This window comes from Centrocercus urophasianus, unplaced genomic scaffold, assembly GCF_019232065.1.
Source record: "Centrocercus urophasianus isolate 14NV4802_14NV808 unplaced genomic scaffold, USGS_Curo_1.0 seq_24, whole genome shotgun sequence".
NCBI classification, from domain to species: domain Eukaryota; kingdom Metazoa; phylum Chordata; class Aves; order Galliformes; family Phasianidae; genus Centrocercus; species Centrocercus urophasianus.
In genome coordinates, this window is record NW_024884800.1 from 17,582,318 (window position 1) to 17,610,151 (window position 27,834).

General features: G+C 42.1%; 1 protein-coding gene across 4 annotated transcripts in view; it reads right to left on the bottom strand.

Moving 5' to 3' along the window:
- MTM1 (myotubularin 1) overlaps positions 1-24,625 on the bottom strand; it is a 40,321-nt gene extending 15,696 nt beyond the window's left edge. For 2 of the 4 annotated variants that reach the window (XM_042825148.1, XM_042825145.1), the window contains exons 1-8: positions 24,326-24,410; positions 13,072-13,143; positions 12,057-12,129; positions 10,445-10,539; positions 9,355-9,465; positions 8,327-8,428; positions 2,120-2,203; positions 887-1,036 (exon numbers count right to left, since the gene is read on the bottom strand). In XM_042825148.1, the coding sequence (XP_042681082.1) occupies positions 887-1,036; positions 2,120-2,203; positions 8,327-8,428; positions 9,355-9,465; positions 10,445-10,539; positions 12,057-12,129; positions 13,072-13,134 (678 nt within the window). In that variant the 5' untranslated portion in view covers positions 13,135-13,143; positions 24,326-24,410. Of the gene's footprint in view, positions 1-886; positions 1,037-2,119; positions 2,204-8,326; positions 8,429-9,354; positions 9,466-10,444; positions 10,540-12,056; positions 12,130-13,071; positions 13,144-24,158; positions 24,303-24,325; positions 24,411-24,577 lie in introns of those variants that run through there. The other 2 variants (XM_042825146.1, XM_042825147.1) reach the window with 2 other exon arrangements.
- Positions 24,626-27,834: the final 3,209 nt, after the last annotated feature.

The following is a 27,834-nucleotide window of genomic DNA, read 5'->3' on the forward strand; positions in this document are numbered from 1 at the left end:
GGTTTTAAGAACTATATACGTATACTATATACACATACACAAAATTAAATAGTATACTTTACCATCTATAATCTGTGTATATGTGTAACATATATGCACATATATACAGTAAAAATATATTATAATCCTAGCTTGTCAGCAAATACAATCCAATAAGTATTCACTATTTTTGTTTTGCTTGATATTAACTGAGATTCAAGACAGCTTTCTGGTAGCGGGAACTTAAAGCCTCTTGCATGTTTGTCAAATTGAAACATTAGATAGAAGAGACTAAAAAAAAAAAAAAAAGTAGAGAATATTTTCTACAGTTCTGTAAAAAGCTGCTGTAAAAAATTCTTGTTTCTCAAAGTATTTTAGAACAGAAACATACCCAAAGAGTCAAATGGGTTTGCCTTACATTCTACAGCCCACATTAAAATTAGACAGGACTAAGAAGCCCAAGAACTCACTACAGAGACTATGCATGAGGTTTTGTTTTAGGGCTGACCACTGGAACTTTAAATGCCATGCACTGCTTACTCATGGGAAGGATAACATTTGCTGTCCAAGAGCATCCAACAATAGCAATAAGCAGTACAGATGACTATCCTAGGCTCACAGCTCATTAAGAAAAAGGAATCTGCAACACCGGCAGCTGTTACTGGACAAGTCAAGTGAAAACCAATGAAGGTGGAATGCATGACTGTCATGGGGGATAACAGAAATGGGTCTTGGCCATCACATTAGCTCCAAGGAGTAAAAACCAAACCATCAGCCAATCAAAGCTACTTTATTGTAATCATTTCCAAAGAAACATTCTCTGCATCATGTTCAGCCAAATGCTGTTTGGCTGCGTGCTTACAACTAGCTATGCTGCAGACAGTTTCATCATGCAATTAATACTCACCGGAATTCTATTTCGGGATCTAAACGCGGCAACTTTCTTGAGGTCATCATCCGTTGCATTGTATGGCACCACGAGGAGGGATGGATATGTGTCACACAGCCCATAATGTTCATTAATAAAGGTTACTCGCCATCGTTCATTAGGGAGCCCCTAGAAGGGAACAAAGCTCTTCAACATGTATTCGACTGTACAACTAATGATCTGTCCTCGAACTTCATGATGTTCCTGCAGCCACATGGTGGCAACAAGCTCCCAGTGTAACCCAACTACGGCACTGCTTCAAAACAATACATGGGGCTAGGGAAAGAAAATTACTTTCTCTTCTCCCTCAAAGTACTGGCTTTCTATTTTGGCTGCTGAAAAGAGATTATGGCCCTGAAAAGAGGGAGGGAAGAAGTCTGATCTCAGTCCTTTCTTCCTTGTAGTCTGGCACTACCCTCAATAGGAAGGCTGCCCTGAATGTAAGAAATAACAACATTTAGTCAGTCTGCTCAGTAAGCAGACTGCAAACAGCACTCAGGAAATTGAGAAAGACTGATCAGCTCACCTCATATGCACATATAATGGAGTTTGGGCAGGCATTTGTATTTTAACTTTGAGATTTTGGGCCTCTACCTTGAACCAAATAGATCACATGAAAGCCTGGATATGCCTTATCCCATTAAAAATTGTAGAGAAAAATGAAAAGAAAGGACATCCTTACTGTAGTATTTAAAGCAAAAAGAATAAAATCACCCAATAGTAAGACTACTGCACGAGTTGAACAAAATTAAATGTCATCCCGTTTTGCTAATGTTTTTCCACAACCATTTTAAGAGCAAGGCAGAATACTCACAGGCATAAATCACTTATTTAAGCAATGCTATTTCTGTAAAGATTTTTTAAAATTATTATTATTATACTCCTGAAGAATCAGATAAAAATCAAACTTCTACTCAGGACACTTCAGCTGCATACTTTCACTTTCACCCCCCACTCCCCCTCCAATGTGCTTAACAGAGGCACACTGTAAGTAGTACTAATGCAACTTCTCTCAAAGAGCAAACCCTGATCTTCCTATGAGATTCTAATTTCATTTTAATCCTAACTCTTCCAGCATTTTGTTTCTTGCATTTCTACTTTCTCCAATTCTCAGCTCCCCCTGCTCCAAAAGAGCAATCCAGAAAAAAATAACTCTTCTATGCTAGGTTTCTGATATGAAAGGACCAGGCAAACGTGACTTAAATAACTCACTTGTCTCCTGTATTCAGACATTGGATTGTACACCATCCATCCATTTTCAGAGAACTTTTCTTCATTTGCAAAGGCAAAAAAAAGCTGCAGGATGCAAAAGAAGCTTATTACACCAAACTGACTGAAGATGACAAAGGCTCATCATCAGTTACACTCTAAGGTCCACCATGAAACATGACCACCTTCCTTACCAACCTTCACTCTACCCCACTTAAATTTGAAACAAAAGACCACAAAGCCAAAAGCAAGAAATAAGAAACAATGCGAACACATTAATGAAAAACGAGTTAGTTTCTTCCTCATATTTCATATCCTCTGTAAATAAAATGCCGTCTTCTCATCAAGATTTCTCCAACAGGTACAGATGCAATTACTAATGAAAGTATTAGGTACTAAATTGAAAGTAGCAAGCATTTTACACTCCATCTCCAAGCTACTCTTACTATCTGAAATCTCATTTACTGTAACACTCCATGAAGATTAAAAAGGTGCCAGTGAAACTGAAACCAAGTATGTTGGTGGTTCCACGTACTTTCACTTTTCTCTTCTGTTGCCACTCTCCAGTCTCTTTATAAAGCACAGCATCGTTACTCAGGATTCTAACAACTTCCTCATACCTTGGAGCTCATTTCTCCTTCTCCCAAGCAGGCTGCACTATCTAACTAATCCTTTTTTGCTTGGTTTGTTTTTACAGCTTATCATGAAAACCAAAGCAGTGTTTATTCTAGGAATCTCTCTCACTGAAAAAAAAAAAAATTCATAGCTTATGAATTCTTTGGATGCCAACTGGAGCATGAAACTAAGATGTTGCACAACACAGCAGAAAAGCATTTGCTGTCCCGAGCTAACAGAGAAACACACAAAGCATTCAAGAGCCCCTCATAATTTGCACCAACACAGCTGAAAGTCTCCTGGCTACTCAAAGACATTAACAGAAGGAACTGAATGCTGAACATCCCAGAACTCTATCATTTGCACAGGAGCCGACCTGAACAGACAAGAAGTACAGGAAACGTAGCAAAAAGAAGCAGAAAGAGCCACGTGGTTTTAAGGTGCCATGATCACCATGCAAAGCTTCACAAATGCACAACAGGTGCACATGCAGGTTTCTTTAGATTTTACGAAGGCAGTAGCAATGGCTTACAGCAATTCTCATTAGCCTACTAAGTTTAAACAGTACACAGTTTTAATCCAAACATAAAACAATCCCTCTGAAGTTTCCCCCTTGTATTGCAAGCCAGCAAGCATTTTAACAGGAAATTACTGTGAACAAGAGAGTTTATCCTGCTAAAATTCTAAAATAAACCACTGTTTTATAGCAAATGCACTCCCTGGCAAGTTTCTAAAAGTGAACACAGCATTCTGAATTTGAGTCTTCTCTCATTTAAAGATTGACACCTTGTTCGTAAGTGAATATTAGATTCCTCTGGTTAACTACCCTGTTATCAAATGGGCTGGAAGTAGAGATAAAGAAAGGAAAAGAGTAGACATTGATTGCATCAGACAAAATACTTCATTAAAAGAAAGCAAACAGAAAAACTGCAAAAAAAATTATCTGCAAACCAGTAATACAGCAATACAGGAGTAATGCTATCTACAGCTGTAATGCAGCTCATTAACCTAACTGTTAATAAATAGTTCCAGGAAAGAACCATCTTGTCCTCCCCAAAGGAATTTGCTACATCCCAAATAGGAACTATGCTAAGAATTCACCAAGAAACCAAAGAGACCAAGGAGAAACTTACAAAGAAAACAGAAAAACTGGAATAACAACAGATGACTAAAAGATGTCTCAAAGGCATGCATGTATTTTAAGCTGCTACTCACTGTGAATTTCTCAGTGACACTTTACAAATTACCCTGCTTAACCCCCGATACATAAAACACGTGTTAATTACAGTACACTACAATGGCTCTTACACAGGAGATTGTACAAAAAAAGAAAATCAAGAAACTAGCAGCAGCTAAATTTATGAGTGTTCTACTGATCTTTATACAGTAAAAGAGAAGAACAAGAGTTAAATGTGGGAAGATGAGTTTTTTCCCCTCCCTATTTCTAATTTACCAGTTTACGCTTTTCATAAATAAACCACAAGGCTTTAGCTTAGTGAAAAAGCTGATGGTTTCTCAGTGTGTTTGAAAACAAAGGTACCATCATCCTCAACTTCAGCATGTCATTACTGCAACTCAGCTGGCTGCATTCTACCTGCATGAGCATGAAAACTAAGATGCTGTAGTGTTTACACACTTAACATCATTTCTGAGAAATGGTAACCTTACCATTATTACACTGTGTGAGACATTCAGAATGAAGCCTCACAAGACATTTCTTAGCGCTCTATCAGACAGGCCCCTGTCCCAGGTCTCACTGCTACCTCAAAATCATCCTTACAGACCCAAAAAGAACACAATCTGACTCTCAGGTGCTTGGAAGTTACCAGGAGAATTAGTAACGTCCAGAGCAAGAGCTGGAAGTCAGACAGACATCTATGGTCTCTCATCAAAACCAGCAATCCCACAGAACTCACAAGGTTAGAAATCAATACATGTTGTGTAGGCATTACCATTGTGTATAATCTCATTTAAAAAGGTGATGTAGCTTCAAGATAAGATCAGGAAGTGAAGCAGCTGCTATTCAGAAACGGAACGACAGAGGCTAAATATATCTCACCTTCTGTAGGGTACTACAGATGCATAACACTGCTTTATGGTTGTTTTGTTTGTTGTGTTTTAAAATGTTTAAAACCACTATTTCAGCAAGGATTTTCTTCCAGTTATCATAACATTGCAAATGCACTATAGGTCTATGAACAGCATCTGTTTGCTCCACATCAACTAGGCTGTCAGTCAGATGAGCTACCAGATATTACAGTTAGTGAACCCAGCCTAAAACTGGAGAGCCAAGAACAAGCTTCTGCGAGTAAGCACGAAGGACAACACTGAGATTAACAAACAGTTGAGTGGAGACTTGTCATTTATTATAGGCTTTCAAACAATTTTCAGCTTTTGGGATGGTAAAAGAGCAAAACCTTGAAATTAATAAGCACATACCATTCAGAAATAATGTTTCAGGCTGTATTTACCTACCGTTTGGATAAGCAGCAGACAATATAAGGAAAACAGAGCAATCAAAATCTTTACTTTCCTAACGATACTTCCTTTCTGCTGCAGAGGTGCATAAGCATGAACAGTGCTGAACCAGTCAAAGACCTGGGATACAGTTCTACAACGTGGTCTGGCAGAACTACCAGCTTAACACTGCTTCAAAAAACAAATAAACATAGGATTTTTGTTCCCCCCCTTCCTGTGCCCTGTACCACCTCTCTCCTTCTTCACACTGGTTCTGACACATTCTAATTACAAACCAGGTCTCCTCAAATTATTAAAAATGGCACAAAGCTAACTCAGAAAACAGAACATTCTGTTCTGGATAAGAGAACTACACTGTCTTACTTTGTGATTATACAACTGTCAGCATGACCTAAAAGGAAGAACCAACTGCAGGGCTGGAAGGCAGAGCACAGAACACCAGAAAAAAGCAAGACCTCAGCATTTTGGTAGCAGACAGCTGCCATCCTCACCCAGCTGTCACGTGAAGCCACAGCACTATCTTTGTAGATCTCCCTGCTGCCTGCAGAGCCACAAATTGTTAGCAAACATCCAAAGCAGAAGGCAGACACACACACAGCCCAGACGCTCATTCAGCCAGCAAAACCTTGCTTTAAACCAGCCACAGAAAGAGACAGCCCCATCCTCCCTGCGCATCGCATCCATCTGCAAAAGAACGCCTACAGATGTCCTCACTCCCCACCCCCATCCTCAGGCTAAGCTAACAAGGCTGAGGAAATGACTCAGGGTAAAGCTTTTATTTTTTCCTCCTTGTTTGACTTTTGTTCATCTCAGTTCCCTATCTGCTTCATCCTGCAGCCTCAGAAACTCGCACAGACTAAAATGCGGCAGGAATGAACAACCATGCAGAAACACTCATCTTTGGCAGGATCTACTTCAACTATTTGCTGAAACATGGTGAAAGCACACCAAAAATATCAAACATTGCTTAGCTCATTGTAAAGTCTAAGGTTTATTCACAGTGTCACATTACTAAATAGAGAGTTACTACACACTACCACACGTTACTCACTACCTCCACAGGACAGGAAACACTGATATTTTCAATGACAAAGCCTATCCTAAGTCCACATTTTACCACCATGTTATTCCAAACCCTGTAGTTGGGTTGGGCCACAAAAACAACTCCACGAAGGACACTCCTAACCCAGTTACAAGTTAAATCGTCCACACTCTCCTCATGGAAATTGACACAGGTCAACTCCAAGACTGAGATTAAGTGATATGTCAGTAGACACTTTAAAGGAAGTTAAAAAAAAAAAATTAAAAAGACTCATTTATGAAGCAAACTCTTTGCAAGTTCAAAGCTTCATTTCAAAGTCATGATTCAACTGAAGTCCATCTAAGCATAACACTAATTACTCACCAATCAAGACAAACTAGGCTGTCCACAGCTGTAACTTAAAGAATATCCTGCTTACTGTAAAAAGCAGTGGCATAAAGTGTGGGTTGCCATGCAGTGTGAAGACAAAGAAGCTTTCCATTTCAGCTTGGAAAGCAGGATGAGGAGTCTGGTGGGATACACAAAACAGACACTGAGATCCTCTGACCACTTGGGCCCCCTGCTTCAATCCCAAATCCAAATCCACTTTCTCAACAGCACTTAGCTCACTTCCTCAAAACAAAACAGAAAGGCACTCTGCCTCTCATGCTTCAAGCTGCCAAAAGGCACAAGAGTACTGAAAAGATGAACTAAGCTATGAATTGGTTTTATTATCATACACAGGACTTTTTTGCTGTTGTTCATATTGCTTTAACCACTAGCTATACATTATAACAAGTGAAACCAGATAATTGATTAATGCTATTACAGAACTTGAGAAAATAACAGACTGATAGACTAGATCTAAAGATCAGCAGACAGAGCACACCTGTGACGTATGTTCAACACATAGGGCTTGATGGCAGATCACTGCCATGCCAAAACACATCTCCAACAAACAACCTGAAAGTCCAGATCAAACAAACTGCTCTTATTTCTCACTTTCTAACACATGATAATTTTTATTTAAGAACACAAATTGCTTCAAGGTTAAATAATTCACCCATTAGAGCAAATAGCATTAATTACACCAAAATGAACAGCACTGCTCTCTACTACCTTGCAGCTCACTGAAGACACCAATTGTAAATGGAAGCACAGAACACAAGCATAAAACTTTGTATTTCTCTTTTAAAGATACAGTTAGATGTACACAAAGTTACTGACCACACATGCTTGAATAATTGATTTATTTTTGCAACACATAAAATGCTGAAAACAATGAAGAACCTTTTCAGACCATCAGATATCAAGAAGTCAGTCAGTCATACAGGCCAACACCACAAGCATTTTGCAACATTTATACAGAATTATCCATTAATTCATGTGCATCTTAGGAGAAGGAACTGAGATTGTTGCTGCACCTTCAACAATTCCCTGAGAAAAGTTCTTAAAAATTTGAAGTATGACACTCCAATATTTTGTTAAGGGAGCTCTTATACAATTATCCTAAATATAAGCATCCCAATAAAATGTAAGCTGAATTTCACATTTAACATTTAGCATAATTTTAGCATTTACAATTTAGCATAAAGAATGTCAAAATGATCTACCAAGCAAAGAAACAGAAGCTAAGGGTTAGCTAAACATCACTGCTGCTCAACCACTTCTAGAGGACATGCTTGGTTATGGGTTGTTTTCTTCCCCTCAATGAATCTCCACAACTCCATCACTGCATTAGCTGTCCAGTTCATCAATAGCTGCTAATAAAGCAGGTGTTGCTTTACCACGTCTTTTTCTGAAAAAGATTTCCTTACAAGGGAGGACAACATGTGGGCTCTAAGCAATGACACATACATGAACCAGAGGTGCTCAGCAGTTTACCTGAAGCCCATTATAAAGCATCCATAATTTTAAAGATATACAGATGTAAGTGTTCTAAATGTGCAAAACAAAATAACTAACTCTCTATACTGACACCAGATCTTGTGGCTGTTCTTAAGCAGTTGTGACATCCATTAGTAGGCCAATAGTTAAAGTTAACTGGCAACAATCCTACATTAAGATGATTCAGTAGTATAAGTAATATAACTTACCAGGTTATGTGACTGGGGAAAAGCATGTTTTGTGAGGACTTCAAAGATATCTCTTCTACTGTGCCCTTCTTGCTTTAATGCAAAGCGTAAATTTCTCATATCCTAAAACAAAGGCATTAGTTTTTAAGACAGCCAAGGCAGTAAGATACTCCTATCTGATGGACAAATGTTGTATCACACACTAAATAAGATTCAGAATCTGCTTGCAACACCCCTCAAACTGCTGCGAAAGCTCAGTTTTTTTTCTTATCGCACAAAACAAAGGTGAGCTTAAGAATTCTGCAATGTGGCATCAATTCTGTATGGTGCACACACTGCTGTGGCATAAAGCCACCCAAAGTGACTCCATATGATTCACTAAAACAAAACAAAACCCATAGGCTACTGAATGCTTGCAGGATGGGAGCTACCCAATGTTTTCCAAGTGAAAATTTGCCAGTGATTGCTCTAGACTACACTGTCCCAAGCTGCTTGCTTCTGAAGGTAGCAATGAGAAGACAATCTGCACATTAACAACAGAGAAAAAAAGTAAGTGTGTGTACACACCATTATACCCCATTTGCAAGTCAAATAAAAGACCCTGATTCACCCACTGGAAACTCCCCCCAACTTTATTTTTTTTTTTTGTGGCAAAGATTTTTTTTTTTTTTTTTTTTTTGCAAGAATAAGGAAATAGAGAAATCCATTACATCTGCTCTTCAGTTTTTGCTTAGAAAACCTGCCTGAGGTGACTTCAAAGACTTTATTTTTTAATTACTTTTAGATCCTATGAAATAATTAAGTGGTGCAGGAATAATACCTTAACACTGCTGTGCAAAATCTTTTGTCAAACAGCAGTTAGGAAATGAAGACCAACCCCTCCCTCACACGCAGAGGCCACAGCCTTTTATACAAAGGTACTTCCCTGTCCAGTTCTATTTCTAAATTCAGCTGTGAGGAATACACAGTTCTCATTCCTGTAAGTAGGTAAACAGCAAGAAAAGGAATCTGCAGATTTCATTTCCCACTGAACTATTGAAAAGTCTTACTTTACACGTTATATCTAATCCATAAGAATTCTCTCCTCTGCTTGAAGCTCCTCCCATTTTTTCAATCCTTGAAATCACACCCAGTGGAACATCCAACACCACAACTGGATCCTGCAATGAAAGTTTGGGTAAGGAGGGGATTAATCTGAGAAGACAACTTAGGCAAAATGTTCTTACGCATACCACAGTAGAACAAAATACACACAGGAAGCAAAAGTACGTTTCTGGGTCTGATCAAGTTTCCTCTTCCAACATATTACAAAGTCTTTATGGTCTACAGCCTTGAGCATCACTTCCATAGCCTGTACAATTGGATATTTCATGCCATAAGGCAGAGTACGCAGGAGAAAATGTGGCAGCACCCAACAAGATGTAATCTGTTACATACTTCTGACTCCCTCTGCTTGCTATGCCTGCTCCACTGACATACAGAATAAAGCAGTACAAAATGAAGAAATCACTAAAGAAAAGTGAGTTGTAACCACAATGATCTCACTTCAGTAATCCTATAAATGTGTGCTGTTTTCTTTAATGAGTTATGGAAATAGACAACAAGCAGGTTTTCTTTTCTGATGCTGCTTACTGAACACACTACTACTCCTACCACCCACATGATGTTCTTCCAACAGCAAGGACAATCAAAACTGCAGTTCACTGACAGCCATTTCAAGAAGTAGTGCACATCACTGGTTGCTGCCTTTGCTCTGTCATAGAGCAAGCACGAAGGGAACAGTTACCAAAAAAGGCTCCAACAGACAAGGAGTTCCCAGTTCACTAAGTGCTTAAACTGTAGTTTCACCATGAAAAAAAATCATATTCACAACATACTCAACTTCAAAGAGCTTCCATTTCTGTAAGGATTTCTCAGTGGCACAAAGGCAATTACTGCTCAGCCATTAAACAATTACAACATAGTTATTACAAATGTTACAGACCATTTCAAGTAAAAAGCCTCCTGTGCAATTCAAGCATACGTGTGCCAAAGCAAAAGCAAATGAACTGGCCACAAAGTAAATCAAAGGCAGCAAAGGGGTTGAAGAGACTTTAAAATTCACTCATCCCTCAGAAGTAATTGTGGCATATTACTCACGTTTTCCACACTTCTTAGGTACAGCCTATAGTTTGTGATGTATACTCTTCCTTTAACGGGGCCATTAAAAGGACACATGTAAATAACATCCTTGTCTGTAAGAAATGCAGCATTTCTTAAACATTGGGAGAAGAAAAAAATCAAATCTAAGCAAAACATCAATTAAACAGCAGTAAAATAAAGACAGATGTACTCATAAGAGTCATTCTAAAGAAAGCTGAATGAATTAAAGCAATAAAACTGACTTTTATCCACTGAAATTATTAAAAAAAAATGTTTCTTATAAAGTTTCTTATAAGAAACTTGCCCCAAATCCTCCAGTAGGTTTCATTAGCTTTCCCCAGCTATACTGGTGTTCTTATTGGCACTGTGTAGGAAAGGGCAGGACAAAGAGTGACGAGACTTTAATCTTCCCTGTGACCCCTGAACTTGTTTCTTCACCACCCCAGAACAAATACACTCTTTCATTGACCATCACACCTTTCAGTGCCCCCTAACCAATCCTCCTGCATTACAGTATGTAGTTCATGCTGTGACGTGTTTAGGAACTCCATCCTGAAGAGAACCATTACATTTCAATTTGAGGCAATCAATTGCAGGAGGGCCATCAGCACTTTCAGCAAGGATGGTTAAACAGTGAGCACCAACGCATACTACTCAAAAAAAACCAACAAACCATATCTAACTGAAGTCTTCCATTAAAGTCTTAATGAAGCAATGCAAACAACTTGTTTCCCCTTGTCCACTCATTTCTTTAACTCACACTGCTTACCTGCCTTCCCCAACAAGCACCATCCTTCCAGTGTTCTCCCCCAAAGCAGAGATAATTGTCACAAGGATCATATCAAACATTCTTCTTTCAGCCACATCCTCATGCCTTCCCAACTTTCCTCATTAAACACACAGGTACTTCCTTTGAATCACTACTTTGGTTTCCTCTCAGCCAGACTGGCTTACAAATTAATAGAACAAATACTTGGGTTGGAGAGAAGGAGCAGTTTTGCAAATAAGAGATGTCTTTTAGTTGGATTCTCATTCCTAACAGCAAACTTCCATGAGCGTAAGGCTGTAGCCCAGGAAGAGCCCGTATCAAGTAAGGAACCACAGCCCTTAATACATTAATCTTTTTCATGCCACAATAGCAAGTGGCAATGCAAACAAGTGTGCAGTAGTTGAGTGCACACCATGCTGTGTGAAGGAAGCACTGGGCTGTACCTGCAGTAGTCACAGCTAGGGCTACAGCTGCACACATTGCACAAGATACCAATGCAGTATTGTGGGGCGTGTATGTGTGGCATCTTTTGAGTCCAGAAGAGACGGATTATGGCATGAGATATTACCTGGTCCACATACAAAATAATGATACACGTTGACTTAGAATTTCTTTGCATTAGAGAACCTACTGCAGCATATGGAAACAAAGACTTCAAAGTCCTCAAAAATTACTATTTGCAAAGTGTGATAAAAATCCTCTGAACTGATTACTTGAAAAAACTAATTCATGACATTTCAACAGAGCTTCAGCCCCAGTCCAAACCATTCCAGATTACGGGAAGAAGCCACCAAGACACACACACCCATACCAGACTCTCAAGCCCATACGGCCTCATACCTGTAACTCTAGTCTCTCCTGGCAGACGGGGTATTTCTTCACTTTTTTCCCAGTTAGCTCCATCTTTTAGAGTCTAAAGAAAGAGAAGTAGAACAGTACATCATATTCTATTTACAATTATTACAACTTCCAGATTAAAAAAAAAATCTGGAATTTCTGCATAGGAAAGAAAAGCCTTACCCACAGTAGAAACCGACAAGCTGAACCAAAAGAGGAACACACCCCTATCCTCAACTGCAACTAATAATTATTTAAAGCTTGAACAGCTCTGTCAGATCAGCGAGTTTTAGTCTCTTATTCTAAAGAAACAGTTAAACCTATCTGCAGAACATAGGAATTAAACATCTATACCATTATTTCTCTATGCATTTTCTATATACGATTTTCCAAGTCTGTTGGCTTAAAAATGAAATCACTTAAGCTACGTAATCACAACGAGCAGACAGAACACAGTAGTTGTGAATTCACACATTTGTTAATCATTCTTAAAGATCACTGAATTTGTTTTTGAAGAAATGTTTAAAAAGCTAAATAAAACTTAGTTTCTGTTTTCTTGCACACAGCCACACCACAATAAAAGGCAAAGGGGAATGTCATTCAGCCTGCTTTAACATGAGCATTTCCCACTAAAGATCAACATTTAAAAAGGAGGCCAACCAAATTGACTAGAAGTAACTGATCAGTTGCAATTCAGAATGTTTCTGCAGCATAGAATGGCCTAAAATTTGCAAGTATACCATAAAATATTTCAATGCAGAAAGCAAAGATAACAGTAAATGTATTAGAATTGACTTTAAGGAGACTCATAACTAGCATTCCAGATTGTTTCACCCATCCACTCTGACAATATTTAAACCAGCTTACTTAACTTCATTAAAGCTTTAGCAAGAAAATTAAGTACATACAATCAAGAAAAACACAAACAACATTTCAAGTATTCAGTTTTCCATCCACAATCTTCCATATTCAACCTCTGAGAACCCTGATGCAGAAAACATGAAGAAGTTACACTTACTCTTTTAATTGAGGAGCTCTCCAAGGAGTGTGAATTATATTTAGGCGCTGATGATGAGGCCATACTGAGTACCTGATGAGAAAGCACAAATTGGAGAATTAAACTTCTTTTTAGAATACACACTGCTTACAGGAGAGATATATATCTATATATAGATATATAAAATGTCTCGTGATTCGAGGCCACTACTTAGAAACACCCAAATCTAACAAGAAACTCATTAATAGTTCCAAAATCTGTTCCCATACACTCTGACTCAAGCAGGATGCTCCAATTCAGTTGTCTGTATACTATTATTAGTCAAGTCAACAAGCATTACCGTGCATTAAGGTGCAGGATACACATGCAAGGAGATGCAATCCATGTGGAGCATTTGTACTGAGAGTTTTCACTTAGCAAAACGAAAGCATTTAAAAACAATCTCCTATTTCCTAAAGTGAAACTTCAGTGAGCCCAGCAGAAGGGGGAGAGTCCAGCCTTTGGGCCGAACAGCCACAGCACCTTACCAAAAAATGGCTTTTTTAAAAGTGATATCAATTAGAGTTGCATAATACAGCATTAATCTTCTTTACCATTTCCTGATACTGCACAGGAGATCTCTAAGACATGCATGGGGAAAATTCTCACAGCTGAAGTTACTCCCAACAGCACCTTCACCTCACATCACGCTTCCCATTCGTTAGGCGCACTGTTCATCAAGCCAAAGTGACAAAGCACAGAACTTTTCAGAGCTACTATTTTGAGGGAGAGCAGCAGTAAGTGATTTCAGGCTACAATATCACAACCTTTCAGCCTAAAATAAGCCCCTTCTCTCCCTACTGCGCAACAAACCTGGTTTGTACAGATTTCTGCACCAGAACAAACCAGCCCATGCTTCTTCCTGCATGGCAGCAGGCTCACAGTGACATTACAGCACTCCTGTGCATGCAATAGCAAAAGATGGTACTGCAAAAGATCCAAACAACCTTTGAAGGTACTGCAACAATATGGGAACATTATATTTTTAACATGAAGTGGTTGTTTTGTTCACATACTAAGTGAAAAACAGCATGCGAGGCAAAGAGAGGAAGGCGCAGAAGTCAGCTGAGCACAGCAGCCCCAGTTCTTCCACAGCAATGCAGCTATTCTATGGAGCTACTGAAGCTGCACCAGCACTGTGCAGCAAGCCAGCATAAACAAGCCCTAGAGAAGCGCCTTGGGAAAGATGCGGCTGCCCTGAAGAGACGTGCACTGCAAAACAGTGATGCAGGCTGCAGCAGGGAGCCGGCAGCCCAGGCTCGCTGCCCACACAGAGATGCAGGTGGCAGCTCCGGCAGGGTGTGAGCTGAGCACTGTGGCACTGCTCAGTGCCTGGAGCCCAGCCCAACTGCCTGCTGCCATGTAACACTGCTTCCAACAGTGCCATCGCTGCTCACAAGGGAACAGAACAAAGTTTTAAAAGCCCTAAGCTGCCTTCTTTGCTTTCTTCAACATGTGCACTACGCTTTGACCAAGCTGTGGCACTACATGCGGTGCGCGGTGCTTCCCCAGCATCATGCCTTGCCAGGTGTGCTCTGGGAACCACTGGTGCTGCGTGCCATCCTTCCAACCTTTCCTTTGAGCGCACTTTTCTGAGAGCGTGAACTCACTGACTCTCATTTCTATGCATTATTTCATTATAGTATTATGATCAATTACTCTGTTTTATTTCCAGTGCTTCAGTAATGTAAATTAGACTTATTCAAAGCTAATTAGAGTTGAATAAATATGCACTGGAGGTCAGTTCTGTCAAAGTTGTTTCTATTAACCACTGAATATTCCATTAAAAAAAGTTCAGGTTAGTTCACTTGGTTCAGCAGCACAAACAGAAGAATTCTTGCAGCACTACTTAAGTTTCACTTTAAAGCCAATCACACTTTAAAAGCCCTAAAACTACACAGCATGTGCGTAACTACACGCATCTGATTATTATTACTTTTAAGTAAACTACAGTCAGCTAATTTCACTCTTCTCTACATGGCACCTATGAGTCAGCACAGAGAACAGCACCCACATCTGGCCCTGGTGCAAGGTGTGCTGACACGGCTGTGGGAGGAGCTGGGCCCAGAAGCGGGTGAGCGCCCAGGGCTGGGGCCTCAGCCAGCACCCAACCCATGGGGTGCAAACTGACCAGGCAGAGCTCCAGGCGATGAAAGACAAAATGCAACCAACTGAAAGTGAGGAGATTCCACCCTGATATAAAGCAGAAGAAAATAAAGGAAGGAAAAACAAAACAAAAGCAACACTTTCATGACCAAGGGGCTGGTAGGTATGGGAAATGTCACCATGTCTAGGTGAGGACCCGAGGAAACGGCCAGAAGTTATACCAGAGGAGGTTTAGGTTGGACATCAGGAGAAACTTTTTCTCTCAGAGAGTGGTCAGGCACTGGAATGGCTGCCCAGGGAGGTGGTGCAGTCACCATCCCTGGTAGTGTTCAAGAGGCGCCTGGATGAGGAGCTACGAGAGATGGTTTAGTGCTTGTGGTACTAATAGGAATGGGAGGGTGGTTGGACTAGGTGATCTTGCAGGTCGTTTCCAACCTTGTGATTCTGTCTACCTTCAGAGGTTCAAGAGCAAGCAGAAGAAAGCTGTGATCAGTCAGGTCTGATCTCAAGTCTGTGATCTTGGCTTTGAACGAGACATCCCTGAAGTTCCAACCCAAACTACTCTGATTCTGCAATTTTCAAGCAACAACAAGATCAAGATCTCATTTTTAACTTCATGTCCATTGAAGGATACACCTACAAAGAGGCACTCCTCTGTCTCCCAAGAGCAATCAAGTTTTCAAAAACATTTAAAATTAACATGAATTTTGTTTTTTAATATATATATATTTTTTTCTGCCAAGTTGTAGAAACCTTTTCTGGCCACCTGCCCAACGCTGCCAAGCACAATTCACAAGTGTCCTTCATTTAGCCTTACATCAGCAGCAGCTTTCTCATTATCACAGAGCAGCAGCAGTCCTTCCACACAAGAAAGTCCTGCACGTAGTTTTCCACTCAAACACATTTTATTGCCCAGTAACACCTGTTTATACACTTGCACAAAAGTGCAATTGCACATTTGCCAGCAGTTGAATAGAATTAAGTAACTCCATAAAATCAAAACCAAGTCAGACAACTTCGTAGATAATATCTGCTATTCAGGTGAGCGTCCTCCCTTCAATCTAGCACAGCAAGGGAACCAAGCCATTTTACTGGACTTGAACTAAGAAACAAAGCTCTGTTAAAACTACCTGAACTCACTACAGTAACACTACCAAGAAATGCAGGCTCCAATCATCTTACAACAACAGCTAAGTTCCTTGGGATCTGTAATTCCATTAAAGAACACACTCACACTTGTGCTTCCTAAGGCTCATAGAAATGCAGGCACAACAACATTGGAAAGGTCACACACTGGAGGCCAGACTTTAAGAAGTCAGTTCAAGGGTCCAAATCCGTATGTGTATTAAGCACCAGATTGTGTTCAAAGGATACAGTGCACATTTGTCATAGGATTAACATCACAAATATCTGAGGTCAAGTAAACTGCATCAAGTACATTACTGTGAGCACCACTTTCTGGCATTTAATATTTCTGACCCTCCAGCAATGTACTAACACTCTGGAAAAAATGCTTTTAAAGTTTTTGATTAGTTGGAGCAACAAGTGTGACAAAACTGTGTGGAATCAAGAGCTGGACTCAATGATCCTTGAGAGTCAAGCACTAGAAACAGCTGTGTTTCTTAGAATCAGGTTTCTCATTAAGGTAAAACCAAATGTTTGACAGAAGGTTTTTCAGAAGCATCACACAATTGCAGGGGTTGGAAGGGACCTCCAGAGCTCATCGAGTCCAACCCCCCTGCCAAAGCAGGTTCCCTACAGCAGGTTGCACAGGAAGGCATCCAGGCAGGTCTTGAACATCTCCAGAGAAGGAGACTCCACCACCTCCCTGGGCAGGCTGTTCCAGTGCTCCGTCACCTCACTGTACAGAAGTTCTTGCGCACATTTGTGCAGAACTTCCTATGCTGCAGTTTCCGGCTGTTTCCCCTCGTCCTGTCTCCACTCACCACTGAAAACAGTCTGGCCTCGCCATTCTGCCCCCCACACCTTAGATATTTATAGACCTGGATCAGGTCCCCTCTCAGTCTTCTTTTCTCAAGGCTGAACAGACCCAGTTCACTCAGCCTTTCTTCATAGCAGAGATGCTCCAGGCCTTTCACCATCTTTGTGGCCCTCTGCTGGACTCTTTCCAAGAGATCCTTGTCTTTTTTGTACTGGGGAGCCCAGAACTGGACGCAGTGCTCCAGATGAGGCCTTACCAGAGCAGAGCAGAGGGGGAGGATCACCTCCCTAGACCTGCTGGCCACGCTCTCTCTAAAGCACCCCAGGATGCCATTGGCCCTCTTGGCAACAAGGGCACACTGCTGGCTCATGGCCAACCTGTCATCCACCAGGACACCCAGGTCCCTCTCCGCAGAGCTCCCCTCCAGCAGCTCATCCGCCAGCCTGTACCACTGCATGCAATTATTCCTCCCCAGATGCCAGACTCCACACTTGCTTCTGTTAAACCTCATCCGTTTTTTTTTCTGCCCAGCTCTCCAGCCTGTCCAGCTCTCGCTGAATGGCAGCACGGCCTTCAGGCGTGTCAGCCAATCCTCCCAACTTTGTATCATCAGCAAACTTGCTGAGGGTGGCCACTATCCCCTCATCAAGATCACTGATGAAGATTCTGAACAAGACCAGACCCAGCACCGACCCCTGAGGAACACCGCTGCTTACAGGCCTCCAACCAGACTCTGCATCACCAACGACGACCCCCTGCGCTCTGCCAGTCAGCCAGTTCTCAACCCACCTCACTGTCCACTCATGTATCCCGCACTTCCTCAGCTTTGTGGGAGACAGTATCAAATGCCTTTCTAAAATCAAGATAGACTACATCCACTGCTCTCCCCTCACCCACCCAGCCAGAGACAACATCATAGAAGGCTACCAGGTTGGTCAAGCACGACCTCCCCCTGGTGAACCCATGCTGACTGCTCCTGATAACCTCCTTTTCTTCCAGTTGTCTGGAGATGGCATCCAGCACAGCTGTTCCATCACCTTTCCAGGGACAGAGGGGAGGCTGACAGGCCTGCAATTACCTGGATCTTCCTTCTTGCCCTTTTTGAAGACCACAGTGACACTGGCTATCCTCCAGTCTTCAGGCACCTCCCCCATTCTCCAAGACCTCCCAAAGAAGACAGAGAGCAGTTCATCCTGTACTGTCACACAAAGGTAACCATGGCACAAGGTAACAGCAGGGTTCTCATAAACCTGCTCCAGAGGAAGAAACTAGAAGAATCTGTGCACCTCAAAGGGCTCTCCTAATCACAGATACAAAATTAACAAAGCCCCTTCACCAACTGCTGTTAAAGCAATTCAGAGAACAATTCAAGCACTTCCAGAAGAAGTGATATCAGTTACTATCAGGACACTCAAAGTGATCGAGACATGGAGTCACTCATTTAAGATCTGCAGTGCATCTGCCACTCTAGATAAAACTGAACTTACTTTCATGCCAAATCAGGAATCAGTTCAAAGAGAAGAAAAATAATATAGGATTAGTAAGCTTTTTCTTTTTAAACAGAACAAAAAAACCAGCTGTGTTTGAAGGAAGCATAAGTTGCATGAACAAGTAGAAAAAAGGCACTTGCACTGTCAATCAAGTGGAAAATGCAAAGCATGAAGACACAGATTTATAATAACAAGGTACTCTGATACTGCTGTACGACAAAGTGCCCTCTGTACAACAGCTTACAAAGCTGGTATGAACACACTGTGTTGTTTCCCACGACAAAATTAGAAGCATGCAGTAAAGACAATATCCTTAAAACAAAACATCTGTCAGAACCACAACTGCAGAGAACAAATACAATGCAACACACTGGTTGTCAGGAATAACATACAGAACAGTGCAGAACTGCAGGAATTAGTAAGACAGAAGCAAGGTTAAGAGAACCACAAAGCGAGGAGAAAAAAAAAACATGAGGCCTGCGAGAAGAAAGGAACAGAAATCCTTTAAAAAATAAAAAATACATTGAAAAAGTAAAAGAAGCAGTGCTGAAAGGTCAGAGTAGCAACAGCATCTAAGTTACCATACCAGAGTCACTGAAATAAGTATCAGCATCTTACATTCATTAATGAGCATTTAATCTAATGAAGTCAACAGCAGTCATTTATCTCATTGAAGGCTAATAAAGCTTTAGTATTAGATAAATACAAGAACACAGAAGTCAAAAGAAAGCTCTGCAGCAACGAAGGCAGTTTGCCAGCCACCTGCTCTCCCTGCCCAAACGGCCCCAACCAACCATAGAAATGCTGCAAGATCAAAGTGCCAAAACCAAGCAACCAGGTCTGCAGAAGTAGCTGCATCTCCTGTGCACACACTGAGCCAGGTATATCACAGTGCAAAGGAACTCAGCAATGGAAACAAAACAAGGTATCAGACATCCACAGAGCTGAACAAAGCCACACACAAAAAACATGAGGCAGAGCATTTCAGTATCAAAACAAACGTACTTAAATGTTAAAACCTAATGTTTCACTTAATAGCCATAAGTTATGTTCACATCTATTACTTGTCAGCAACAACTACCAGTTACTTGCTACACCACTTAATCAGAAAGAAAGGTCCACACGCGTAAGGAAAACTGCCCTACCTGTGAGAAGAATCACTTCAACAGCAAGAGGCTCTCTTACACCACTTCAAACAGCATTTACAATTCCTTACTGTCAGAGTTCAAGGGCAGATCATATTTATCCCATGCATCAACAAAACCCCTTTGGACATCAAGTCATATGCTTCTATCCGGGCAGTCAGCACAGATTACCAGACCACAGAATCTCCCCTTTCTACTTCACAGTCACAGAGATGGGGTGTAAAATCCTTCCTAGAGTAACCTTTCAGGAACAGTCTGCAGCCTTCACCCTTCCTTAGGATCCTACTGATCGCAGAGGGATTGTGCCACTAGCTGTTCTTCTCTCTCAGCGTCTAAGTGATCTTCCCCTACCGTAAGCACTCAGTAAGTCTGCATTGTCTAGGGAAAGCATCTGAGCTTTCAAGTCTCTTTGAAAGCATTCTTAATTCAAGCTGTAACTAGAACACAAAAAGCATGTCAGCGGTACGAGCCTCAGGGGATACCGTGTGTAGAACATACAGTAGTGCTTGCCCTCCTGCAAGGAAGTTTCTAAGACAGTTAATCAAATTCATCAGTAATGGAATATAAAAGACGGCTGCATTCTCCAGAAGGAAAAAAAAAAAAAAGCACCACTTAGGAAAAAAGCCCGAAATCTGGAGCTACCTGTTTGCTGGAAGCAAATGCTCCAGCAGGCTGCTCCACCTTTAAGAAAAACGCATTCCAGCATTTCTGATGTTGCCAGCTCTCTGCTAGAGAGTGAACAGCAAGCTGTAGCTCACACGGTGAAGTGCTGCATTTCTGAAGAAACAGGAAAGGCTTCCTCTCCCTAAACAGTGTTTTCTAGTTCCCCAACACGCCCCATACCTACAAGGGGCAAGTCATTGTGCCACTACCCCCAAAGAAGTCAGCATGAACAGCTGCATAGGAAGAGAACTCAATGACAAGTGACTGCTAACCTGGAGACAAAGCAGCAGCATGCCAGCTGCCTGCACACTCCTGTTCTATAGGCATCACTACACCAGGCAGTTCGGAACACATTTGAATGAAGACCTCGGACAAACAAAAAATAACACCCTGACAATTTAGTTACACAAATGGCAGCATTTGGCAAAAAAAGTTTGCCCTAGCATTTTCCTGAAGTCAAATTTTGTTTAAAAAAAAAAAAAAATCATGTAGCTTGCACAAGCAAGTCAGGTATTGAATAACAGCTGGAGAAAGCAAGCAAGCTGCAATTCTGTCTTGATATTTTTCCTATCTCCATTTGAAGGCTTTCTTTATTGTCTTCACCTCTCCCAGAATTAAACTCCCATTCTAGTTTCAAAATAATTTATGACTTTCAGCAAGACCTCACACACAAGTTCAAAACATCACTTTTTCCCATTATCAACCCAATCGCTTCCTCCTTTCAAATTACACCAAAAGCACAGCTTAAGGTGAAAACCCTGACTTCTTTCTGGCAAAAATGCCAGCCAGGATAATTACAAGCTCTCTCACAGAAAGATGATACAGTAGGGCAGAAGCCATCAGGGACACTAAGGGACGCTAAGTAACTTCCTGCAGATGGACTTTGATCTGTTAGTCAGATACTTCTCATACTTTATATCACAGCAACAAGGAAAAACAGCACCTACTTTGTTGTAATAAATAGAATTATTAGCTAAAGCTTGTTTCTAGCATCTGTTGGAGGTGTGTTCCTCATAAGATATGCCAGCAATTACTTTTGCCCTCTCTTGTTCATTGCTTTTCTTGTATTTGTTCTAGGGGTAACACCTTCCATTTGCTGTGATTTGTCTGCTTTCTGACTTGCTCTTAATATTCATTCTGGTGACTGAAGCAGAGGTTCAGTTATGTGAGCATATCAGAGAAAGCAGTAGTTTTCCTTATATCCATGAGCCCTGTACAATAAGCAGCTTCTAAATCACGATAGATTATGCGGCAGGACAGAAGCGAATGGTTTTTAGGAACCATTTGTCACATTACCTCTAGAGTCAACATTACATCTGTAGGATACTGATGTCAGGAGGCTGATCCGCGGCTTTCTAAACCTACCCAAACTATTTTCTCTACTTTGCATCCCCTGCAGGAAATGTATACCTCCCACACTGTCGAAAGCTGATGCAGTTGACAGGAATGCCTATGGGATAGAAAACAGCTTCAGAGTTTTTTGTTAAGGAAATCTTCAGCTGCTCTCTGCTCATTCCCCTTGAAAGATATCCCCTTGGGCCACTATAGCTCCACTGCTAAAGATTTAACTGGTGATCTGGGGGTTGATCTCAATGATCTCTAGAGGTCCCTTCCAACCCCTACAATTCTGATTTCACAGGAGAAATTGAAAATTTTACTGTTGTACATTGACACTCTATTAAAATACAATGTAGGAAAGCCTGAAAAAGGGGATGTCATTCTAACCAACCTCCCTTTGAGAACATGTACAACTGACACATCAAAGTCCTTGTCTTCTGCCTGCTGTGCCCAGTTCCCTTTTCCACTACATGGATTCCTTCTCTGAATACTACACATAACACTACAGAGAAAGTGCTACTCTGAGCTCATCCCTGTTTGAAAAGAAGTAGGCTAAGGCCTTGGATGAAGACACATTCTTTGCCTCGCTCCCAAAAAAGGGAAAAATTGGGAGCCCCTGTCTAAGTTATCCCTCAGGCAGCACCACAGTTTTGGGCATGCTCTTTCAAGCAGCAGGCTGGAGCTTTGCTGATACAGAAAGATGGATACTTTCATATTTCACACCTGCCTCTGTATGTTAAGCATTAATGGTTCCAGTCACAGAGCAGACAGCCTCTGGCATACAGCCCTTCCATTCATCATCTGCAACCACACAGCAAAGATTTATTTTGAAAAGCACACATCCTCTCTTACAAAAAGCGTAACCTGCTCTTCTTGCAAACACTTTTGTTTTTAGTTTCCCAGAAGCCTCCATGTTTAGTAAGTCATTTCAGTTGTAGAAAACAGAGGCGCTCGCCTCAGTGTGGGATGAAAGGGCAACACAGCAGTCATCCTTCAACTTTCAAACATTTGTGCTGCAGCTGGCCCTTGACAGGAATGCGACAGGTATGAAGGCACTGTTAGAGCTGGCAGAGCACTCCATCTGACACTGCTTTTAAAATAACGTCAGAAAGGAAAAAAAAACAAAAAAACACAACAAAGCCAGAACAGTTGCCACTAAAACATTCTGGAGAAAGCAAACAAACAGTTCTAGTGCTTTTTCAGTTTTCTCTTGTGTCAGCAAATTTGGCATCAAGTTGTTGGAACTGAGAAGAGCTTCTGAATCTTTAAGATAGAGAGCTCTGAAATGCCTCTAATGGGTAAATACTACAAAGACTTTTAACCAACCTTACGTTCACTAGACATTTTTGAGCATCTTATTGCACACTCTTAAGCATTTCCTTTGTCATCTGTTTCCAATGAATACTGGCATTTGTTTCTTTTCCCAAATACATTCTGGAAAGAATTTCACACGAAAGGTGACATAGAATTAGGGGGAATCAGAAGAAACAAACTATGAAGTAAAACTTATTTCTACACAATTCAAGTTCTTAGCAGAAATCAATGTTGTCTCCTTTAAAGGAGCACCCAGACTGTTAAAGATTTACAGTTGGCTCTCATGAAACCAGCCTTGCATTCTATGTTGATACTAGTCTGGTCAACACCGTAACTCTGTGGATCAGGAATACTTTAGCACTAGCTTGCTCAAGCATGGTGATGTTACAGCCTCTGCCTTCCAAATGAAGCTTCCAAGAACAGCAATTGCTGACCAAGCACAGAAAGATAAACAGTGAAAAAAGGAAAAACTCTGCCCTTCATTAAAAGCACCTCTTCATCTCATCTCTTGTGATTTCTGCCACACAATGAAACTACATACAGCCCCGAAAGTGCTTTTAGGCTTGATGCACTTGCTAGCTTTGTTAGTAATTGTACATCTGAACCTCTTTTTAACCACAAAGAATGCTACCAGGATAGAGATTTGTACAGTGACAATGTACAAAACCATGAGATTAGCCCCCTTCAAATCTTGTTAGACAAACGCATGACTGCTAGTGAGCCACAAGCACAGCACTGCCCCAAGACAGGAACCATGCAGGACGTCCACGGTGCTTTTTAAACATATGCAGTCCTGATTAGTGTTTCTCAAGAGAGGCCAATACTCGCTCTAAAGAACAACCACTGAATAGCTCTCAACACCGATACGATCTCAGCAGCTGCTTCACACGTTACCCTACGCAGGCTCAAGAAAACGGTGGCTTTCTGTACAAAAAACAGGTGAGACCTTTCCTGCCACCTCAGTGACACGAGCACCTCAAATACACACACAGGTATATTTCTTTGACTTCCTCCTGCAGCACGCAGATCAGCAAGCAAAAGCAACCCGTCATCTCCGGAGCCATTCCTTACTCTGAACCAGCTGGCAACACTCGCTGTGCGCTGGAAGCCACACGCGCCAGAATCCTTCAGTCAGTCATAAACAGACCGCAGAGCGGCTCACGAGTCTGCGACCGCACACGGGGCACTCGGCACGTTTTCATATCGCGACAAAGACGACGGTTGCGGTTCAAATGTACCTCAGAGCTAAGTCACGGCGCCGGGCCGCGGGGAGCCGCGTGCGGCCACAGGTGAGCCCTGAAAGAGGAGGCGAGGCGGGCCGAGCCTTGCGGGAGGGCGGCGGGCCGGAGAAGGCCGAGCCGAGCCCCTGCAGGCGGGCACCGAGGGAGGCGGGGCGGCGAGGGGCCGGCACCGGAGGGGCTGGGGACGCGAGGCCGGGACGGGCCCGGCCTTGGTCGCCGCGCTGCCCGGCGCACAACCCGCCGACTCACCGCGGCACGGCCGCTGTCGCCGTCGCGGGCCCGAGTGCGGCGGAGAGCGCGGCCCGCCCACCGCGAGCCCGCCCCGCCGGGCAGGGCCATGCTGCCGCGCGGGTACTGCCGGGAGATGTAGGTCTTGGGGAGCCGCGGGGGCTGCCGGGAGATGTAGTCGCGGAGGGCGGCGCTCGCGACAGGGGGGCGGTGGCTGGCAAGTGTCGGCTGAGGCCGCGCTCTGCGGGGCTGGCGGGAAACGCGTCCTGTGTGGAGGCGACGGTGGTGTCGATGGGCGGCTGTTGGCGGTCACGGGCACAGCCGTCACACCGGCCTGCTGGCTGCAGTGCGGAACTGCGAGCTGTGACAAGCAGGAGCGAGCAGTGGCCGGAAGGAGAAGGACTCCTCGCCTTTGTGCAGGCAGTCCTGTCTGCTGTCCTCTAGGACATCCCGACCTCACCCTTTTAAGAAAAAAATACAAAATTCACTGATGTGATGTTGAAGCTTTGCTGTGATTGATTCCTAAATCAATGTATTGGTTGCAGATCACAGAATCACAGAATGGCCTGGGTTGGAAGGGACCTCAAGGACGATGGAGCTCCAACCCCCCAGCCACAGGCAGGGCCACCAACCTCCCCATTTCACAGCAGCCCAGGCTGCCCAGGGCCCCATCCAACCTGGCCTTGAACACCTCCAGGGATGGACAGGGCATCCACAGCTTCTCTGGGCAGCTGTTGCAGCACCTCACCACTCTCATAGTAAGGAACATATATATATGCATATATATAAGTACACATCTGATTGTCCAGATAAATGCAAGTGTGTGCTCGCAGATCCTTATTGGATCATTCTTTCAGGGTTTCCTTCAGGTCGCATTTTAAAGTTTTTCTCTGACATTATAAAAAGTTTGTTTTTGCATTACTCAATGCTGACTCCTGGAACCCAGTTTTGTGTCCCAGTTTGTTTCCAGACTGGTTCCATCCCCTGCTGCAGCCTTGTGCCCATGTGGCCTTCAGTGATTGCATCCATTGCTCCACATTAATCTGTCAGATCAAATATTCCCTACCCTTGCCCCATGACACTGTTTTCCTCCTTCCCCGCTCTTCCGTTTGTAATCCATCTACAAACACATTTCTGAAAGCCTTCTTTCATGCCTTCCAACTTTCAGGAGGTGGTAACCAGGCCTTTCCTTGTGGATTGTTTCTCTTGTCTATCTTTTATCCCCAGACAACACGTGCCACAGCCACAGTGCAAACAACAATTTCCACTCAGTTCTGCCTCTTTAATGCACACTGGTGTGCTAAACTCTTGGTTTGGGTCACTGTTACCATGTTAAAGTGGCAATTTCACCTACTGGATGCAGCCATGAGGGCCTCACAAGCCCCACGTCCACATGGTCAGATGCTTGTAAGGTGTGAGCTGAATCTGACCAGTGATTTACCCGATGGCTATGTGGATCTGCAGGAGCATACGTTATTTAATTTTTGGGACACTTTTTGGCTGTCTCTGCAATTCTGAGCCTGTTCCTCATGTATTGCAGCATATGGTGCCTGGTCATAATCAGCCCAGACAGCATGCAAGTACTCCAACCTCCACCCAATCCCTGGACCATCTGGATAAGAACTGGTTAATTGAGAACTCTAATGTCATTTTAAGCTCAGCATAGTTAAATAGTGCTGTGTCTTCTTCCACAAGAACTCAATCTATTACACTATTATCTGCCTGTATGTAATCATCTTTTCAACTCAGACCTTTTTGTAGTCCTTTCTATTTTAGACTACGTCAAAATCTGTCCATATAGCTAAAATTCCCATCTTCTCAAATCTCTGTTGCTGCAATATCATTTCCTTTGGCCTTGGAAAATATAACCTTGTCTTGCTCATACCCACTGAGAATGCAGCTACAAAGGCCATTTTTCTTAGTCTGTCATTTTTACCAAATTATTTCTCTCTTTTCCTCTCTCCACTGGCTCAGCCTACTCTATCATGTTGATTCTTACTAAGGTGTTTTTAGTTTGAAAGGCCTGATAGCCTTCACCTTGCTTGCCATCTCCATTCGCTTCTGAGGTCTTACTGCAGCTCCCTTCGGCTCATGATGCCAGTTTTCACAGCCCGCCTGTAGCACATTTAAACATCTGCCTCTGAGTGTTCTTTTGGCCGCCTTTGATTTCCAGGGATCCTCCAAACAGCCACAAAGTTACTGATCATTTGTCTTCAAAACATTACTAAAAACTTCTCTTTCTTGTAATGTCTAATACACAGAGTCACAATTCCTTGTGCTGCCTCTCCTGTCCGTATTCCTCTTTTCTCCCATTTCTTTGGCTGTAAAGCACTTCAGGGCAGGAATCATTTGTGTTTACTCTGATCCACAACAGGACTGTGTAGCACTAAGATAAATACAATTACAAATAATAAACATAACAAATACTCATACAGAATGGAGATGCCAGAGAAAACCTAGGTATTCTGAGGCTGATGATGTGCAGTTTGGGAGCACAACCGTACCTGATAATAGTATTAACAGATTTTCCCACTATTCTGGAGAGAAGAGGGACAAAAATAAATGGAAGTGGGGATTCTTCATCTTTAAATCAAGCCTGTAAGTCAAAGTAAAGATGATTTATATCCATCTACCTAGCAAAAATTTTCACTTAGTGATAGTTGTTGTGACAAAAAAAAAAACAAACAGACAATGTAGTATTAAATGTATATATTTTTGTCCATATGTACACGTGTACATTTTTCCCCCATTTGTAAGTTAGATATTAGAAACTATAGTGTACATGAGTGGTTTTTTTGCTGCACCACTTATACCCTTTGTTTCCTTTTACTGTCCTTTGTTTGCTAACTTGATGTTTATTTTTGTCTCTGCTAAATAAAGACTGCCAGATTTAATTATTTTAAGCTGTACTTTAAGACCTCTTTAACCTATTTCTTTCTAGCTTTTCCCTCAATTAGCCTAATCATTTCTTTATCAAGTAACACATTACCAAATAAAACACCCTAAAGCACCCTAAAAAACATCTGCCCTGTGCTGCTTGACTCACAACAGTAAGGTGAGTTATATAAGTGGCCTGTTGTATTTCTGGATCCTGCAACTCCCAAGGCTGGAAATAGCAATTATATTTTGGGAAGCATTTTCAGAGGCACCTCCTGAATTGCACACTTGCTATTGTTATTGTGAAGGCGGGCAGACGCCAGTTTTCAGGCACCCAGGTTTTGCATGCACAGCACTGCTGATGCCAAAGGCTGCACATGACAACTGGGAGATGTGTGCAC